The 20,679-nt window shown below is 47.2% G+C and overlaps 1 protein-coding gene across 3 annotated transcripts in view; it reads right to left on the reverse strand.

Moving 5' to 3' along the window:
* Positions 1-400: 400 nt before the first annotated feature.
* Positions 401-20,679, reverse strand: part of LOC115457805 (V-type proton ATPase catalytic subunit A-like) — a 40,968-nt gene continuing 20,689 nt past the window's right edge. For all 3 annotated transcript variants that reach the window (XM_030187419.1, XM_030187418.1, XM_030187420.1), the window contains exons 6-15: positions 19,359-19,510; positions 17,805-17,967; positions 16,806-16,914; positions 16,595-16,717; positions 13,311-13,425; positions 12,508-12,571; positions 10,952-11,155; positions 10,238-10,332; positions 5,357-5,528; positions 401-753 (exon numbers count right to left, since the gene is read on the reverse strand). In XM_030187419.1, the coding sequence (XP_030043279.1) occupies positions 661-753; positions 5,357-5,528; positions 10,238-10,332; positions 10,952-11,155; positions 12,508-12,571; positions 13,311-13,425; positions 16,595-16,717; positions 16,806-16,914; positions 17,805-17,967; positions 19,359-19,510 (1,290 nt within the window). In that variant the 3' untranslated portion in view covers positions 401-660. The remainder of the gene's footprint in view (positions 754-5,356; positions 5,529-10,237; positions 10,333-10,951; positions 11,156-12,507; positions 12,572-13,310; positions 13,426-16,594; positions 16,718-16,805; positions 16,915-17,804; positions 17,968-19,358; positions 19,511-20,679) is intronic.

The following is a 20,679-nucleotide window of genomic DNA, read 5'->3' on the forward strand; positions in this document are numbered from 1 at the left end:
TTACCTAAGGCTATAGTTCAGAAAGAGACACACATATTCCTTATACAATTGGATAGAGTTAAAAATCAACACACGGTGAGAAGACTCCTGACGCAGGCCTGCTTGGCCGAAACACAGCTGTGTCGAGTCCATTTCTCCCTGCTATCCTTTGGCTAATAAAGTGTTTTCATTTTTTATGAACAAGTGTCGTCCTTTTTATTTTTTTATGTATTTGTATTTTTAAATACAAATTTGATATTTTCTTGTTTTTAATTTTTCATTATTTTTGTTTTGTTAGTCATCTTCGCTGTTTTGCTTTTTTTCCACTTGGGATAAAACCAGGACAGGATCAGCCTTCTTAATGACCTGGAGTCCACCACTGTGAATAAAGCACCAGCCAGTCTTCAAGAAAATCTTTAAGACACAAGCGGTTTTATTTCTCTTAATACTTAAAAACTTCTCTAATTATTAATTTTGGCCAAACTACACGATCAGGTTCTTCAATCTGGCTAATAGGTCCTTTTCATATTATTGTCTCTCTTTATTGCATTGCTGGGAAAAGTCCTAAAAAGTCCTATGAATTTAAAAATCCTTTTTCTGCCAAGTATCTGCTTCGGAAAGGAGTATTTTTTTTATGGCAGGATATGGCAGCAAGACGATCCAGTCTTTTAGTCTCGATGGTCAGTCCTCCAGGCTGCGGAAGGCGTTCTGCATCTCCTCATTCAGCTGGGCATAGTCAGCTTTGATCTTAGCTTCCCCATCTTTTACCGGATCCTTTAGGGGGAAAGAAATGAACACGTCAGAAAAGAATGGCAGAGCAGGATGTTCCCTATAAAATGGATGAATATTTTTGGCTAGATCCCTAGGTTTTATGAGAAAACATTATTTTGGTTTCCAGCTGTTATGTGCATTTACTTCCTTGGAAAATGCACTTGCTGTAGGTTGAGAGGACTGGAAGATAATGAGGTCAATATTTACTGGTATGGCCATTATATAACTTTAAACATATAGGGGTGAATTATATAAATGGGGCCTAAACATTGACGCTGAAAAAAACCTGCTTAAACACTATTCTATAAGCCATGCCTAAAGTTAGGCACAGTTTGTAGAATAGCACTTAAGTGCAGGGGTTGCACGTAAATGTAGGTATGTCCACTTTCACCAACGAAAACATGGTGCAAATGTCCTGCCTAAATTTATACATGGAACCCCTTCTATAATTGCGTGCGTGAGTGGAATCCACATCCACGCTCCACCCCAAAATGCCCACGACCCTCCCATTTCTACACTCCCTTTTCCGGGACACACACATAAAACGTAGGCGTGGGTCATGCATCTAAAATTATGAGCATACATGTTAATTGATTTTAATTAATGCCAATAATTGCTGGTTAAAAAGCGCTAATTGGCTTATTATTCAATGAAATTGTGTGCCCAATTTTTAGTGCTTTTATAGAATTAGGGGGATAAGTTATACATTCAATGTTATTGTATGCTCAGTGGGGCCATGGTTAAAAATCCACATATAGTTAAATGGATACTAATCCATTTAAACAAGCCCGTGCCAAGGGTCTATGCCGCCCCCCCGCAGACGAAATGTTGGCGCCCCCCCCCCCCCCCCGCAGAACAATTGGCGCGCGCGTGTGCCCCTCTCCCCCCCCCCCCCCCCCCCTTTCCCCCGTGAAGATGATCGCTGCGCGCCCTGGGGGCCTTTAAATCTTTTACTTGCAGTCGCAGCAGCGTCTGTGAAAACGGAGCGCTGCCGACGTCTCCCTTCCCTTGCACTCGTTGGTTCCCTCAGTGTCCCGCCTTCTTCTGACGTCAGAAGAAGGCGGGACTCTGAGGGAACCAAGAGCGCGAAGGGAAGGGAGACGTCGGCAGCGCTCCGTTTTCACAGACGCTGCTGCGACTGCAAGTAAAAGATTTAAAGGCCTCGGCGTCGCGGGGCGAGGGTAAGCACTGCGGCGGCGCCCTCCAGAGGTGGGCGCCCTCCTGCGGTGCTTACCCCGCTTACCGCATCGGCACAGGCCTGCATTTAAAGTTACTACTGCTGTTTAGATATTGGCATTTATTCATTCATTCAGGTATTTATATACCTCTTAGACCTAAATGGTTTACAGTTTCATTTTACAGGTACTGACTGTCCCTAGTGGGCTCACAATCTAAGTAGTACATTGTACTACTGCTGTACCTGGGGCAACGGAGGGTTAAGTGACTTGCTCAGGGTCACATGCAGAGGGAATTGAACCTGGTTCCCCAGGATCTCAACCCACTGCCGACAATCAAGCAGCAGCAGGAATCAAACCCAGTTCCCCAGGAACGCAACCTGCTACGCTAACCATTAGGCCACTAGGTGGTTGAATGTTTTTCTGCCCTCGTTCTGACCACAAACACTCCCCTTTTCCAAACGTATAACTGGGGGCACGTGGGGGGGAGGGTAATTTCTACAATTGTGCACCTAGAATTAGATGCCTACTTTCCTTTATAGAACAGCAGCATAACTGGGGATATACATGCATGTGCGCTTAAGCGTGAGAACTTAAACCAATCACAGAACTGGAGTACGTGTGCACCCCTAGTTGCAGGACATATACACATAACCTTTAGTATTCAATAAGTTATGCAAGTAAGTGTGCCCACCCTGTAATTTCTGGGTGTATTTATCCCTCCCAATATGGTGGTCCACCCACCAATACCTAGGAATAAATAAATCACCCAAGGCTGCATCAGTTAGAAAAGCAATTAGATACTTTATTTTCTTTACTCACCAAGTATAAGTGCAATTAACAATTGCTTTTTGGGAGACCAGCTGCCCATACAAAAGTATTGGCTGGCCAGATTCTCCATTGAAGTAGGAAGTACACTCATTTTTATATGTCAATTCAGGATACAGGTAATATGACAGTAATTACACCTTTGCCTGTGTGAACATATAAAGTGTATGGGGATAGACTGAAAGATCTTATATATATACTTTGGAAGCAAGGCGGGAGAAGGAGATATGATAAAGACATTTAAATACCTACATGGCATAAATACATAGGAAAAATATTTTAAACTACCAAGAGTGCAATAATATATCTCAAAAACACTAAGTATCACTCCTTTTATACAGTCTATAGGTGAGCGCAAGACCTTGATCTAACATAAGAAGTTTATATGAATAAAATAGCCTCAACAGCCCAGGGAACCTAACATTAGGACTCCACTGAAATGGCCAACATCATGGGCTCCTACCGCCTTCCGAAAAAACTCACAGACATAAAAAAAACTCCCACACTTGGGGAGAAAAAGATTCTGTGAACGGAAAACGGAGTATCTTCAAATATCAAAGAATGATCAAAGTCTATACACCCCTCTATAGAGAGTACTAATGGATGTAAGAAACTATAGTATCCATTCCTGGACCCCTCTAGATAAAAAACTGGAAGGTATTGACAGATGAAACACAATTGCAATGTCTACTGTTCAGCATGTATCAGCAGCAAAACATTCAAAAAATCAATAACTTAGCTTAAAGTGCTGATTTATGCCTCTTCCAAAGTCTTTACGTCCTGGTTCCCAGGTAGCAATAATGAAAGTGTTTCGAATAGCTCATTCATTTCCTCCAGTCATACTTTTACAACGGTCATAAAGTTGAATACAATTTGTTCTTGTTCAATTTTTTTCAAAGTGGGTGTTAATGTATAATCCTCCACACTCGCAATGTCTTACAAACTTTCCCAATGCATAGGAAGCAAATCTCTTTCAATTGAAAGGAAGCATTAGAATTAGAAGACATAGGATGAAGGTGAAAGGGGGACAGACTCGGAAGTAACCTGAGGAAATACTTCCTAACAGAAAGGGTGGTGAATTCGCGGAACGGACTCCTGGTGGATGTGGTGGAGATGAAAACAGTATCTGAATTCAAGAGAGCTTGGGACAAGTACATAGGATCTGGATAGGGAGAGTAGATGGCATGGAAAGGCAGAATGGATAGGCCATATGGTCGTAATCTGCCTTCATTTTTCTGTTTCACCTACCCGCTATGAGAAATATGCACATAGTTACAGAATAGTGTGTAGGTGAGTATCTGGCATCTACCAGCATGTACATGGTGCTATTCTAATCACTCACACATGTAATGGTCACATACACATCTCCTTTATAGAGTTACCCCATAAAGGGACATTTTATGACGCAGCACCTAGGTTTGGAGGTGGGGAAGGAGCCTATTTTTAGCCTGGGATGCCTGTGGGTTTTTATAAAATATTAGAACAAATCCTGCAAAATTAGCACCTAGACTGTGGGAGATGGGGGATTAGCGGCCACTGTAGATGTAGTCAGGGGGTGGAGGAGCCCAGGAGTAGATGTTAGCTCTACCAAGTGAGGCGGCCGCGCGAGAGATAGTCAGTGAGGCAGGCTTCTGGCACCCTAAGCCAGTGGCTCACCTGGCTCATGCCTTGAGCTGGCCCCGCCCACAGTCCTCGCTACACACAAGCACACACATGCACAGAGCATCCCAACACACACATGTACACTCAAACGCGCACAGCTCTCAATGTAACACACAAACACTCACACATGCCTGCACACACACTGTACAAGCAGAGCCCCCAAAACAGGCACACATGCAAAGCTCCCGACATACATATACACACATATAGCCCTCAAACACACACACACATAGAGTCCCCTGATATACTGCCACATGCTTATATTCCCAACACACACACTCATGATAAAAATAGACAAACACAGCCCCTGACACATACTGCCAACACACACTCACGCACTCCATAATACACATGACCAATAACACTCTCACACACACTCTCCGACATGTCACCCTCTCATCTTCACAGATTAACAGCTTCCTATGGAAATAGATATGCACATCATACCACTGATTCATAGATTATTTATTATTATTTATTAACACCGTCACTACACACCACCTAACCCAGACACCAACTCACACATATCCCCTGCTACCTTACTAAGACACAAAGTCCCCCACACAGATATACTGGAGGAAAGGGAAAAGCATTACATTGCAAGTCACTCTTTTCACCCTGTTCATTTTGGGGAATTTCATGTTCCCTTTGAATTGGTTTTCAAACTAGTTCGGATCAATCAACTCGTAGAGAAATCAGAACCACAAATCCATATGTACAATGAAGGAACACCAGTACTGGATCAACATGTCCTGATGGAGGGAAAGTGGAGCCAGCTGGACACCAAATTCATAGCCACCTTTTTCCCCCTCCCCACCATATTTCAATCATATTGAATCTTTCTGTTATGAGTTGCCAGTCACTACATCTGCAGGGAGATCAGCTTGAGCCATCGTCTGGTTTGGATTTGTACCTCCACACCCATATTTGGAAGGTCCTACCTTGAACTTCATGGAGGTCAGCTTGTACATGATGCCTCCAAGCTGTTCCCGGATCACCCCCCACGTGATCTTGTTTTCAGCCTGTGCCGTGGCCTCCACCGCATGCCGCGCCATGTCGTAGAAAGCAATCATGTTCTGTAGCATCCCCACTGTCTTATAAAAGGGGCAGAACCTGAGAGGGCAGAGGTGAAGGTCAGATATTTCCTACATACAAGAGACACTCTATATCTGCACGGCAAAAGGTACTTAATAAAAGTCAAGATCCGTGGCTGCTGGAACTATCACAATAACGTATTTCAGTACTTCTGCCAGTTACCCATAAGCAGAGTCGGTTCTTCTAGTAGGACGACTCACCCAAAGTGCAACAGTTCTGGTGATGGTACCAGAGGGTTCGCTATGTTTGAGATCACAGAATCTGTCCCCGTAGTATTTCAGTTCTAGGAGAGCGACTGTAGGCCAGTCCTGGATTTCTGCCAACCTCATCCCGATGCATTATAGGACCTGCAGTTCTGATTTCAATTGGTAGACTCAGGAACTACAAATCCCATACTGCTTTGGGATATAAGTTGAAAACCAAGACTGGCCAACAAGTCTCCAGTCTGGAACTGGGTAATTTGACAGCTCCTGTATTTAGTAGTTAGCTCATGCCTTTCTAGTGCTCTGCTGACTACTGCCCTTAATCTCAGGCAACAGAGAATAACCCTCTGCTTCTTCCGTCAGCTCCTCCTCTTCCAGGCAATGAACAACAAACAGAAGATGATGGGTAAAGACTAGAATGGAAACAGCAGAAGGAAAAGGGTAGCTGGGCTGGGCTTCCTGATTCAGCCTTTCCTCTTCTGCACAGAACAGGAAGGATGGAATACAGAAGAATTTAATTTTGTCTGCATATTTCTGTTTCTATTTTCTAGCCACTTATTCTGCTGTATATTGTGACTTAATTTGTTCTCCCAGTAGGAGATGTATTACTAATAATATGTTTGGATTTTAGCTCACCTTTCCAAATAAGGCTCACGGTGGCTTACAACATTTTGAGAATACAGCCCAGAAATGCCAAGTTACCCAGTTCCAGACCATTCCTGGTTTTGAACTTAGATCCCCAAAGCAGTGTGAGATTTGTAGTGCCTGATCCTGCTCATGGAAATCAATGCAATAAGTTTTACCCATAATGCACCAGGATGGGACAGTCAGGAGTGTCCCAAAATCTCCAGCCTGGAACTGGGTAACTTGGCATCTCTGAAGGCCCTTTGCCAAGAGGCTTACAATCTAACCCCCCTGTTTACTAAGCCAGCCTGCGGGGAGGGGGGACAGAGAGACAGGACCTGAAGATGAGGAAGAGGGGAAGAGACTGGAAGGGGAGGGAGAAGAAAAGGCTTCACCTTTACACCAAGTGAGGTCAGAGGCTGCGTATCCTGGTGCCCTTAATTGCTGGTGACCTGGGCCAGTAGCCAAGTGCTTCACCTAGTCCAGTAGTTAAGTCAACCCTGCCTATGGTTCTTAATAATGCTGAACCAGCCCAACACAAGAAGCCAAGAAATCACATCAGAAGCAATTCAAGCACCACATTTTGACTGGCGCTGGGCCCCCTGCGTTTGGAAAAGGGAGTCTCTAGTTGGAAGTGCAGCACTTCGTGTCTGTTTGAGAGCAGCGGATCACCTCGGGCCTTCCCTCACTGTGTCCCGCCCTCATCTGATGTAACTTCCTGTTTCAGCGAGGGCGGGGCACTGAGGGAGGGCCCGAAGGGAGGCGATCTGCTGCTTTCACAAGGAGGTGAGGCGCTGCTCGCTTGTGCTGCGCTGCCGATTTGAATGCAGGGGGCCCGGTGGCGGACGGAAGCGGACTGTCGATGGGGCTGGGGGAGGGTGGGTGGGTGGAGACTGGGGACTGCGGCGCCGGCAGACTGGGAGCAGGAGAGGCAGGCAACAGTGGTAGCGATTGGGGGGGGGGGGGCGGCGGTGGCATCAGTGGGGGCGACCTTGCCCCAGGCCTGGCTCAGTCTCTCGGCGGCCCTCTGGGAAAGTAACAAGTTTCAAAAGCTCCAGAACTGGGCCTTGAAACTGGCTCCCAGTCTCAGGCTCTGCAGTGCCCAACCCAAGTACCTAGGGCTTTCACAGAGCCAGAGACTACAGCCAGGTCCAAGGCCCCACACTAAAACTGTTACAGCTTGTTACTGTTCCTGCAGCTGTAAAAGACTGTAACAGCTCCAGAGGCGAGGGGAACCATTACCTTGGACCTTAAATCCATCACTGATCCAACCCAACTGAAAAGGAGCCAGGCACTGAGCACTCTTTGCATCTTACAATATAAAATTAATATTAAACATTTTGCTTAAGGAAAGCAAACAGAGAGGTGGATGTCGAGAGGTGAAGCTGGCAAGAAGTGTTGTTAAGTGTAGCCACAATAGACTGTTGTCCAAAGAAAGTTCCTATAGAAACATCAAAGTGGAATCTAGTGGTTTATCCTGATAAACATGTAATAGACAGGGCAAAGTGGAGAAAGAAGGCCTTCAGATCAGTGGCAGTGGATTTGTGAAATAGTTTGCCAGATGAGTGGAAGGCTGGGTACTCGATTGCGGCTTTTAGAAAAAGTTTGAAAATCCTATCTTTTTTTCTCTGTAGGGCTATTTGATTTGTGGATGTGTTATATACAGTGGTGGAAATAAGTATTTGATCCCTTGCTGATTTTGTAAGTTTGCCCACTGACAAAGACATGAGCAGCCCATAATTGAAGGGTAGGTTATTGGTAACAGTGAGAGATAGCACATCACAAATTAAATCCGGAAAATCACATTGTGGAAAGTATATGAATTTATTTGCATTCTGCAGAGGGAAATAAGTATTTAATCCCTCTGGCAAACAAGACCTAATACTTGGTGGCAAAACCCTTGTTGGCAAGCACAGCGGTCAGACGTCTTCTGTAGTTGATGATGAGGTTTGCACACATGTCAGGAGGAATTTTGGTCCACTCCTCTTTGCAGATCATCTCTAAATCATTAAGAGTTCTGGGCTGTCGCTTGGCAACTCGCAGCTTCAGCTCCCTCCATAAGTTTTCAATGGGATTAAGGTCTGGTGACTGGCTAGGCCACTCCATGACCCTAATGTGCTTCTTCCTGAGCCACTCCTTTGTTGCCTTGGCTGTATGTTTTGGGTCATTGTCGTGCTGGAAGACCCAGCCACGACCCATTTTTAAGGCCCTGGCGGAGGGAAGGAGGTTGTCACTCAGAATTGTACGGTACATGGCCCCATCCATTCTCCCATTGATGCGGTGAAGTAGTCCTGTGCCCTTAGCAGAGAAACACCCCCAAAACATAACATTTCCACCTCCATGCTTGACAGTGGGGACGGTGTTCTTTGGGTCATAGGCAGCATTTCTCTTCCTCCAAACACGGCGAGTTGAGTTCATGCCAAAGAGCTCAATTTTTGTCTCATCTGACCACAGCACCTTCTCCCAATCACTCTCGGCATCATCCAGGTGTTCACTGGCAAACTTCAGACGGGCCGTCACATGTGCCTTCCGGAGCAGGGGGACCTTGCGGGCACTGCAGGATTGCAATCCGTTATGTCGTAATGTGTTACCAATGGTTTTCGTGGTGACAGTGGTCCCAGCTGCCTTGAGATCATTGACAAGTTCCCCCCTTGTAGTTGTAGGCTGATTTCTAACCTTCCTCATGATCAAGGATACCCCACGAGGTGAGATTTTGCGTGGAGCCCCAGATCTTTGTCGATTGACAGTCATTTTGTACTTCTTCCATTTTCTTACTATGGCACCAACAGTTGTCTCCTTCTCGCCCAGCGTCTTACTGATGGTTTTGTAGCCCATTCCAGCCTTGTGCAGGTGTATGATCTTGTCCCTGACATCCTTAGACAGCTCCTTGCTCTTGGTCATTTTGTAGAGGTTAGAGTCTGACTGATTCACTGAGTCTGTGGACAGGTGTCTTTCATACAGGTGACCATTGCCGACAGCTGTCTGTCATGCAGGTAACGAGTTGATTTGGAGCATCTACCTGGTCTGTAGGGGCCAGATCTCTTACTGGTTGGTGGGGGATCAAATACTTATTTCCCTCTGCAGAATGCAAATAAATTCATATACTTTCCACAATGTGATTTTCCGGATTTAATTTGTGATGTGCTATCTCTCACTGTTACCAATAACCTACCCTTCAATTATGGGCTGCTCATGTCTTTGTCAGTGGGCAAACTTACAAAATCAGCAAGGGATCAAATACTTATTTCCACCACTGTAAAAATGTATATAAATAATATTTTTTGTTATTACTCACTATCTTGAATGGGTTTCCCAAGAGGAGGTATACAAATTTTTATAAATAAATAATTACGCACCTTTATTCATTGTCTAGTCAGGACATAAAAACAGGACAGCATAATAATTGGATTTGGACCTCTAGTAAAATAGTTGAATATTAGGTTTAAATAAATGAATACATTTAGATTCTCTTGGGTATGCTCAGAGCTAGTGAAAAACACAGGTTCAGAAGTGTGACTTTCTCTCAGTAGAGGCTTTATCCCCTGCTGTCTGGAAGCAGCACCTCCCCCCAGTGGCATTCCTAGGGGGGCGGTCTGCCCCAGGTGCACGCCGCTGGGGGGGTGCCGCGCGCGCCTGAACAGGTTACTTCCTGTTCCGGGGCAGAGGGAGCATGGAACGAAGGAAGGACAGACGTGCGCGGCACCCCCCCCCCCCCCAGCAGCGTGCACCCGGGGGGGGGGGTCCTTTCGCCGGGGGGGGGGCACCCGGGGGGGGGGCGCATCGGTGATCCGTCCCGGGTGTCAGCCCCTCTAGGAACGCCACTGCTACACCCCCCGTCCAATGTGGTGCCCATCTCCCCCCACTGTCCACCAAACAAGCCTGACTGGGCCCCAACATTACCTGTCGTAGGCTGAGTATCCGTTCTGCTGCAGGAAGTCATCTTTGATGAGCTTGGCCACCTCCAGGGTGATTTTATCAGCTTCCGCTAAGGAGGCCTGAAGAAAGTAAAACAAAGTGGAGGGTTACAGGGCTGAGGGGCAACCAGGCCAAGAGTGTTACCTGAAAAAAAAAAGTGTTACTATTTCAGCAATGTGTTCTTATTAGAGAGGTCCTCTTATACTGATAAGAATCATCTCATACACTGACAAGCAATCTTAACAGCAAAGCAAAGAACTATGCCTTTTGCACATGAATAGCTCACTTAACACTGTTCACCCATGGAACATGAGAGGAAGAACTGCAGAGCTTTCCAGAAATTCAGAGACAGCTGTTCTCTTTCCTATATCCTATGACTCAGTCAGTGCATTTCTCTGTAGAGGAAGGTATGCTGAAATCTTTCACAATGGTTGTTGACCAGCGAAGTTTCCTCTCAGCTACTACTACTAATCATTTCTGGGCAAGTCACTTAACCCTCCATTGCCCCTGGTACAAAATAAGTACCTGAATATATGTAAACCGCTTTGAATGTAGTTGCAAAAACCTCAGAAAGGCGGTATATCAAGTCCCATTTCCCTTTCCTGTTCAAGTGTACATCTAGTAGCGCTATAGAAATTTTAAGTAGTAGTAGTAAGCCTGCAACCCATCTTTCACCCAGGCCACTCAAGGCTTCCTCACCTTCCCCACCAACTGCACAATTTCAGCCAGATCCTCTTCCTCCTGCAGAATTTCCTTGGCTTTGGTTCTCAGGGGCACCAGCTCTGGGAAGTGGCGGTCGTAATGGTCGTCCAAGGCCCGCATATATTTGCTGTAGCTGATCAGCCAGTTCACAGATGGGAAATGCTTCCTCTGGGCCAGTTTCTTATCTAGCCCCCAAAACACCTGAAAGACATGCAGACAAGGAGTGAGACTGGCTTCTTATCTGAAAAACAGTCGGAGATAGACTGGCAGAACTGTGGGAGGAAGACTGGGAGTCTCAGGACAGGAATAGCCAGAGGTGCCGCAGGGTAGGATTCAGCTGTATTTGGCAGAGCAGTGGGGGTCTCAGTATTGCAATGGCAAGGGGTGGGCCGGGCAGGAATGAGCTGCATTGGTAGTGCTACATGTGTACGTCTTGGTACGGGAACAGCGGGGAATCCGGGGATGCTGCAGGGCCAAACGGAGGTTCTCGGTTCTTAGCAGTGCAGAACGGACAGAGGGAGTGAGCCAGAAGCAGGGAGGAACACCAGTGCCGTAGCGAGGGCGGCTGACACCCGGGGCATGTCGCTGCTGCGCACCCCCATCGCATCCCCCCCTCGGCGCGCAACCCTCCCCCCCCCCCCCCCCCAGAGCGCATTCTTACATTATTTAGAAGTGAGGGGCGGGCGGGAGAGCTGATCCGTCCCCGAGTGCAAGTCGCTGGGAGCTACGTCGGCTCCGCTGGTTCCCTGCTCTCTCTGCCCCGGAACAGGAAGTAACCTGTTCCGGGGCAGAGAGAGCTGGGAACCAGCGGAGCCGACACCCCAGGGGCGTATCTGCGTGGGGCCTCAGGGGCCTGGGCCCCCGCAGATTTCGCCCTGGACCCCCCTACCGCTGCCAACCCTCCCCCTCCGTTGCTCGCTTACCTTCGCTGGCGGGGGACCCCAACCCCCGCCAGCCGAGGTCCGCGTCCTCCTGCCGCTGCCGGCTGCCTTTGGTGCTTTCATTTGTCCATTGAAGCTGGCGCCGATGAAAGTTTCTTTTGAGTCTGACGTCGCTGCACGTTGTACGTGCAGGACGTCAGACTCAGAAACATTTTCTGAGTCTGACGTCCTGCACGTACAACGTGCAGCGACGTCAGAGTCAAAAGAAACTTTAGTTGGCGCCAGCTTCAATGGACAAATGAAAGCACCAAAGGCAGCCGGCAGCGGCAGCGGCAGCGGCAGCGGCAGGAGGACGCGGACCTCGGCTGGCGGGGGTTTGGGGTCCCCCGCCAGCGAAGGTAAGCGAGCAACGGAGGGGGAGGGTTGGCAATGGTAGCGGCTGGGGGGAGGGGGATCGGCAATGGCGGCGGCGGCGGCGGGGGGGGGGGGGGCTATAATGTGCCCCCTCACTCTGGCCCTGGCCCCCCCTACCGCCGCAGTTCAGATACGCCCCTGCGACACCCCCCAGCGGCGTGCACCCGGGGCGGACCGCACCACCGCCCCCTCTTCCTACGCCACTGAGGAACACTCTGCAACCCTGAAGGAAAGTTGAGTGAAAGTAGAAATCCTTACCTGGACGATCCCCAGTGTGGCGGAGGTCACAGGATCTGAGAAGTCACCTCCAGGAGGAGACACCCTGTAAAACAGACAGCCAAGGAGCAGATCACTTCCACCAGCTACACATGTGGGTCATGAGCTGTCAACAGTCATCACATGACAATAACCTTCCACACATGAGCAGTATAACAACACAGCACACCCCCACTTGCTTTGAGGTGAACTCTGCAACTGATACATCTCACACTGAGCCGGACAGAATCCAAGACATGAGATCTGTGACTCCTGACTTCCATGGGACCCCTGAGCTACTGCTTAGAGAGAATGGAAACCCTGCACATATACGTCCACTGACAAACTGAGCTCAGGCAGCTGGAAACTAATAAAGATTACTCGGATGATATTCAGTCAGTGGCCATCAGTGTTTTGATGTCCACCGCTGGCCGTATTCCATTGTATGCAAATCTTTCCCATGCATATTCTTTGTGGATATCTTTAAAACCCGAGTGGCTGGATGTGTCCTGAGGACTGGATTGAAAACCCTAGGCCTTGGGTGAAATAGCAATCCTAACCACAGTATTCACACACTCTGAGCCCCAGCACGCATGCGTCAATCCCAATGTTCCCCCCCCCCCCCCCCCACCAAAAAAAACCACATCCTGGTTCTTAGCTCATGTGTAAGGAAATCTAGCCCATGGACGATCTGAAGGCTGTGGTTAAGGGGCCCCAAGGAACGGGGACGTATGCTGATGGTTTTAATGGACAAAGCACAGGACCTCCGCGTAGCATCAAAAGCAGGTCCTGTCAGAGAAACTCACGCTCCAACAATGCTGACGCTGCCTTCTCTGCTGGGACTGCCCAGACAACGCACCCGACCCGCACGCTCATAGAAGGATGCCAGGCGAGCACCGAGGTAAGCTGGGTATCCACTGTCTGAAAATCAAAAGGGCACCATGAGTGTCTGAAGGAACAGGGTAACACTTACTTGAGAACATGAACGTGGGTAAGAGACTATAATCTGAGGACCTGTCAGAAATTAAAACAGGATTCAAAAATACCAACAGGGTTAACGTGTGCTGGCACAAGTGTGTGTGTTATCAGGAGGAAAAAGCCCCGAGAAAACTCCTCTTGTGTGCAACCAAATGCTTTAATCGGAGTTGGACTTTCTCATCATAGGCTGAAAAAACCTCCGGATGTTCCAATTTTAACAGAGAACAATAGAAATCAAACAAAATAAAACATGGAAAAGAAAATAAGATGATACCTTTTTTATTGGACATAACTTAATACATTTCTTGATCAGCTTTCGAAGGTTGCCCTTCTTCGTCAGATCGGAAATAAGCAAATGTGCTAGCTGACAGTGTATAAGTGAAAACATTGAAGCATTACTATGACAGTCTGACAGGGTGGGAGGATGTACACTTGTAGCACTACCAATGCAGCTCATTCCTGCCCGGCCCACCCCCTTGCCCTTGCAAGACGCATTATCATCAAACCCGCAAAGGAGGTGCAGTGGTAATTATGGACATACAAAAATACATTGAAGAGGGGCACAGACAGCTCTCAGACAATAAATACTACAGGAAACTAAATGAGGACCCCACACAGGATTACACAAAACAGCTGAAAGACCTTATCAAAACATTTCCTACACAAGCGCAACCTTGCCTGAAGAAACTCATACCAAACCAACCTGCTTTGGGAACATTCTACATGCTACCCAAGAACCGGGAAACCCTGGCAGACCAATCATATCAGGTATTGGCACACTCACGGAAGAAATATCTGGACACCCCCATCCTCCCACCCTGTCAGACTGTCATAGTAATGCTTGAATGTTTTCACTTATATACACTGTCAGCTAGCACATTTGCTTATTTCTGATCTGACGAAGAAGGGCAACCTTCGAAAGCTAATCAAGAAATGTATTAAGTTATGTCCAATAAAAAAGGTATCATCTTATTTTCTTTTCCATGTTTTATTTTGTTTGATTTCTATTGATAACCTTAAGAGTGGACTAACACGGCTACCACACTCCTCTACTTAACAGAGAACAATAAAGCTTTTTACCTTAGCTTTTGATGTCCCCCAATGGTCATGCTCTCCGCGTCTCTCTGTGAACGTTGGCTGTGATCTACGGCAGCCAGCGTTTCGAGTCCTCTCTGCATCAGATCACAGACCAAGTTATCTCCGCTCAGATAACTTGGTCTGTGATCCTGATGCAGAGAGGACTCGAAACGCTGGCTGCCGTAGATCACAGCCAACGTTCACAGAGAGACGCGGAGAGCATGACCATTGAGGGACATCAAAAGCTAAGTTAAAAAGCTTTATTGTTCTCTGTTAAAATTGGAACATCTGGAGGTTTTTTCAGCCTAGGATGAGAAAGTCCAACTTCGATTAAAGCATTTGGTTGCACACAAGAGGAGTTTTCTCGAGGCTTTTTCCTCCTGATACACACACACTTGTGCCAGCACGCGTTAACCCTGTTGGTATTTTTGAATCAGTTGAATTTGTACAGTGGTTAAACCCTAAAAAATTATTTTTGATCCAGAGAGAAATTAAAACATGCCAGTTTATAAATGAGGTTATGGCTGTCCTGATTATGCCTCCCATCCTTCCCCCAACCAAACCCCACTTCTGGGAACAAAACACAGCCTCCTACTAAACACAGCAAGCTATAACCATTCATTGGGGGAGGTATTTTTTTGAAGAACTCAAGACTAACCAGTTAGCTCCTGAAGACAAGCTGCAAGACCAGGGGCGTAGCCAGATACCCAATTCTGGGTGGGCCTGGGCCCAAGATGGGTGGGCAGAAGAACTCTGCCTTGTCCCACAAGTGATTTGGTCTCTTCCTCTCTCACCTGCATGCCATGTGGTCTCTCAAACATCCCCCATCCCCCGAATACCTACTAGACGTACAGCGCTGTGTACGTCTAGTAGCACCTTAGAAATGATAAGTAGTAAATAGCAGATTTTCACCGGCAGCGAGCAGCAACTAATACACACTGCTCATGTTGGCCCCACAGCCTTCCCTCTGATGCAACTTCCTGTTTCCACATAGGCGGGAATACATCAGAGGGAAGGATGTGGGGCTGGTGAAACCAGTATGTATCAGTCACTGCCGGCGAAGATCTGCTATTTACAAGGTATACAGGAGGGACAGTTGTTGGGAGTTTTTGGCTGGTGGGGCTTGGGGATCTCTGCCAGCCACATCATAGGTGTGCTGCTACTGGGTGGGCCTGAGCCCAAAGTGGGTGGGCCTGGGCCCATCCAGGCCCACCCTTGGCTACGCCACTGTGCAAGACCCTTTGAAGATCTACCATTTAACAGAGCTGTCAACTAACCCAGTTTCAAGTTGGAGACCTTTTGGTCAGGCTTTGTTTTGAACTTACATCTAAAGCAGTATGGGATTTGTAGTCCCTGATTCTACCTATTAAAATCGATCCTGAAGGTCCCATAATGCATCAGAAATCCAGTCCTAGCCTAAAATCTCCCTCCTAGAACTGGGGAAGTTGGAAGCTCTGCATTCATTTCAAAATTTCTATTTTCTTTTCCCCTTCCCCATTCTATTCTATGTTTGTATTTATCTCACACCGTCCTCAGTAGTTCAATGCAAGTTACATGTTATGTCACTTCTGGTACATTAGATATTTCCCTGTCCCTGGAGAGTACACAGTCTAAGTTTGTGTCTGAGGCAATGGAAGGTTAAGTGACCTGTCCGAGGTCACAGAGAGCCACAATGGGATTTGAACTGTGCTCTATTATATTGGCAAACTTGAAACGGGAAACATGATTAATGATAGCCTTAATGGTTAGTGTAGAAGGCTGAGGACCTAAGGAACTGGGTTCAATTCCTACTGCAGCTCCTTGTGACCCTGGGCAAGTCACTTAACCCTCCGTTGCCCCAGATACAAAAAAAATAAACAGTACCTGCATATGATATATGCAAACAGCTTTGGTTGTACCACAGAAAGATGGTATTTCAAGTCCATGACTCTTTATATAGTTCAGGATGATTTTCAGGAATAGAGAAAGCTTTGACTAATGGGTGAGAGTTTAAAACTGAAAAGAGTAGAAAGAGAGAATGGCAGGACAGACTTACCAGCTGGCATTTCTGCTAAGCGCCCAGAGATTTCTCGGAGGGCCTCGGCCCATCTGGAAGTAGAGTCTGCCATCATGCTTACGTGGTATCCCATATCCCGAAAATACTCGGAGAGTGTGATTCCTTCAGAGAAAGAGTCACAGAAATTTTACTTTGAAAGTAAATAACCAAAACCCTGGCAGAGTTCTGCAAGCCTCCCTCTCTCCCTCACCTGTGTAGATGGACGCTTCTCGTGCAGCTACAGGCATGTTTGACGTGTTCGCCACCAGGGTTGTACGTTTCATGATGGTCTCCGTTTTCCCATCCACCTCCATCGTGAGCTGAGAAACCAAGGTTTCTATTCACTAAAAATTCAAGGCTTTGGCAAGCCATTGGTGCTTTCTCATTTTCACCAATTCAAGTGATGCAGATGAGAAACGCTGTGCCAGTGAATATTTTGGGTGAAGTCAACAGCCAATAACAGTACGTAGAAAGAGAAGGTAGGATTGGACAATGTAGCTGGGTGATTTCCTGTGGAACTTGGAACTTTTTGACCAGGTGATGCAGTTTGGCAAGGACAAAACAGTATTCCATGTCAAATCTCATCACACAGGGACTAACCATGGTGAAGTCCCAGACATCCCAAAGGAGGAAGATGTCACTAAGACATGTGGAGATTAACCTCTTCACCTCTTGACAGGGCAAGGGTGTCTTAATAAGAGGAAGCAGGACCCCCCCCCCCCCCCCCCCCACACACACACACACAGAGGCAAGACCGGACAGCATATCCAAGAGAGTGGGCGTTGGGGGGAGGGGGTGTCAATGATCCCACAGATTGGAGAGTCAGAAATGAAGTAAAGGAAGGCTTTAGTGCCAGTTGCCCCCCTTTGAAGCATCACATGGTCTTAAGTTAGTGGGAACAGGTTCTCTTTGGCCAAGGATATTTAGCACCTTCAAAATGCCTATGTTGGCATAGTAACCCAGGCCTGGTCCTACATGACATGATCCTATAGGGGGCAGGTGGGAAGAGGAATAAGAAGAATTTGAGACTGGGGGCGTCTTTTACTAAGGCGCGCTCATTTATTTAGCGCATGCTAAAATTGGGGGCACGCTAAACGTTGGAGACGCCCATAGGAATGCATTGGCGTCTCTAACGTTTAGCGCACCCACAATTTTAGGGCACGCTGAAAATCTGCGCTTGCCTTAGTAAGAGGGGATCCTAGTTTCTCACCTCGGGGAAGTCCCTCAGCACCTCTGACATCTCATTACCACGCTCCCCACAGCCCACGTACACGATGACATCACTGTTGGAGTACTTGGATAGTGACTGAGAGATCACCGTCTTTCCACAGCCGAACGCCCCTGGGATGGCCGTGGTTCCTCCTTGTACACACCTGAAAGGAGAGCAAGATAGATTATAAATTACTCTACCATCACACAGTTCCTCAGGAGAATGGATGCAGGGTTGTCCCCTGGCACTAGGGTAGTCCTGTGGGGGCTGTGAAGAAGGGTGACTACGGTGATCTAGGTAGGCCCCACACAATCACAATAGTCCAATCACCAGCACTACAAATTCCAGGTTGTAGCCATGCATTGGCGCATTCTGGGACCACTCTGTCATCCCAGATCCTGTACTTCGTTAAGGTCAGCCTTGCCTGGTGCCATGTCATCAAGGACAGACTGATCCAGTCTTGGTTTTGCTCCATTGCATGCAGGAATTTGTAGGGTTTTTTTTCAAGGCAACGCAATGGGAAAAATTAGAACTACAAATCCCTGCATGCAGTGCAGCAAAAACAGGACTGGATTAGCTTGATCTTCATGACATGGAGCCACATGGCATCTCTAACTGGAAGGGGAGCCTGAACTTGCAAGTAACAGCTTCCACAGCAGCATGGTACATATTGGCAACAGGGAGCACACTGTTCCTTTTGTCTCCTGCCAACTTCTCCCCCCGCCCCCCCCCCCCCCCCCGTGCCAATCTAAAATACAAGCTGATACACGCCACCACCTTCTCCTACCTAAGCATGCAGTTGTGGAATGCACTACCTACAGCCCTGAAAGTTATCGACGAAATAAATAACTTCCGCAAATCCCTGAAGACACATCTCTTCCACAAGGCCTACAAAGAAAACAGATAGCCTTACAAAACTACCTCACCAATCCACACAGTTTATTACAGTCCACCTCTATCCTGCCTAATACCTTCTCTCTTCCCTTACCTAATCTCTGAACGCTAATAATTGTATCTGATATCATGGAATAACTATGTCATAACCAAACTCTGTAAGCCACATTGAGCCTGCAAATAGGTGGGAAAATGTGGGATACAAATGCAATAAGTAAATAAATATCAATGGAATAAAGACAGTGAGTTAATGTGAACAGTTAATCCAGCCCTTTTAGTCACTGTAACTGTGAGTCATAGAAAGGTCTCTCTCTCATACACCTCTCCCAAACAGCTTGAAGTGCAAAAATTCAGAAGAGTCCCACCAACTAGTGTTTCTACAGTGCTACCTGCTGGGAGAGGATGGGGCTGCAGGACCTGCAAATGTCCCAACAACCAGAACGCCATTCCCTACAGTGGCTCCTGCATGAGACCATAGGAGATGAGAGTTCAACAACCAGTTGCTCCTGTGCCATTTTGTACATCTCCTCCTGCTCGAAAATGTTATCCCACAGCCTGCACTCCTGTACCATTGACTAATTGGGCCTTCTGCTGGTAGAAACTGGTTCTTCTACTTCGGACAGCTAACATCACAAGTTTCATTCTTCTTGGCAAACTCACGGGAAGAGGGCATCCAGGACTCGCTGCCCCGTCAGCAGCGGGAAGTTGGCAGGGAGCTTCTCTGTCGTGGGGCGAATCTGTCGCACTGGCCACACCTGCACCATGGAGAGCTTCTCCTTCACCCCCTCAAAATCCAACTCCAGCACCACATCCTGTATGACAGAGCGCAGGGGAGAAAGAGGAAAGCCAGAGGTCCAGAAAGAAACAAAACCGCATTAAGAACAGCATTTGTAAAGATCGTAATTTAGTAAGTGCCCAGAACAATCTCTCTTATAGCATAAGAAGGGTTTTCTCATTCTGGTTGAGAAACAGAACTGTAAAACTTGGTATTATTTAGCTGAAACAGCACATGAGAGTGAGTTTTATCTAAAAGGGATTTTTCCCCTATTTTGCACTGCCTATAAAATATTCTCAGTGAATTTATCATACAGGATGCTTAAGATGAAGGGTGGCAGAGGGTTTCTGAATGAGAATGGGATCCAAGTCAGAAGATTGAGCCTTATTATAATAACACTTCTTTGAACCAGTACTTAATTCCTGTTCCTTTGGGCTTCAACCTCAATCAGAACCAAGCAGCAGCACCATAAGACTATTATCCTGGGGGGGGGGGGGGGGGGGCTTGCCTATTTTAATGACCGTCCCATCTAGCCCAACTCCTACTACATCAACTATTCTTGTTTGAGGGCCCCCAACCACAGCTCCCCAAATTTGTCTGACAAGTGTCACCCACAGTGCCCACCTCCTCCTTCCTGTGGTTCATGTGAATACTGTTCCTGCAAGGCTGGTGCAATTGTACCGGGTGTACTAGGCAAATATTTAGCCTTACACTACCCTAAACCCCCCCACCACCTCCCCTCCCCACCCCACCCCACCACCAATTAACTTTCAGGCTCCTAATCTGATTCCCCCCCCCCCCCCCAAACATCCTGTTTATATATCACATAAGTAGGGTACAGAGAAAATCCACCTGGGTGGAGGAACGCAAAAATCCCATGAAGAGCACAAGTAGAAAAAAGAACAGTGGGAGATAGACCAGGCACTCCAGGGACAAATCACGTAGACTTCAGGTTCTCAATGAAGCAATATTTATTGATAGGAGACTCGACACAGCACTGTGTTTTGGCCAAAGGTCTCCTTCAGGAGTCTTTCTATTTAGTCTGAGGAATAAAACCATCCAATGGATGGAGAACGAGAGAGGAAGGCGGGTCCAGGCGGCGAAGGGTACAAAAAATGAGACCACAGGGGGGAGTATGAGAGAGAGATGGCGAAGGAGCAGAAGATGGATGGGACTAGAGAGTGTGGATGGGGGAGGGAGAAGGAG

The sequence above is a fragment of the Microcaecilia unicolor genome, chromosome 14, assembly GCF_901765095.1.
Source record: "Microcaecilia unicolor chromosome 14, aMicUni1.1, whole genome shotgun sequence".
NCBI lineage: Eukaryota > Metazoa > Chordata > Amphibia > Gymnophiona > Siphonopidae > Microcaecilia > Microcaecilia unicolor.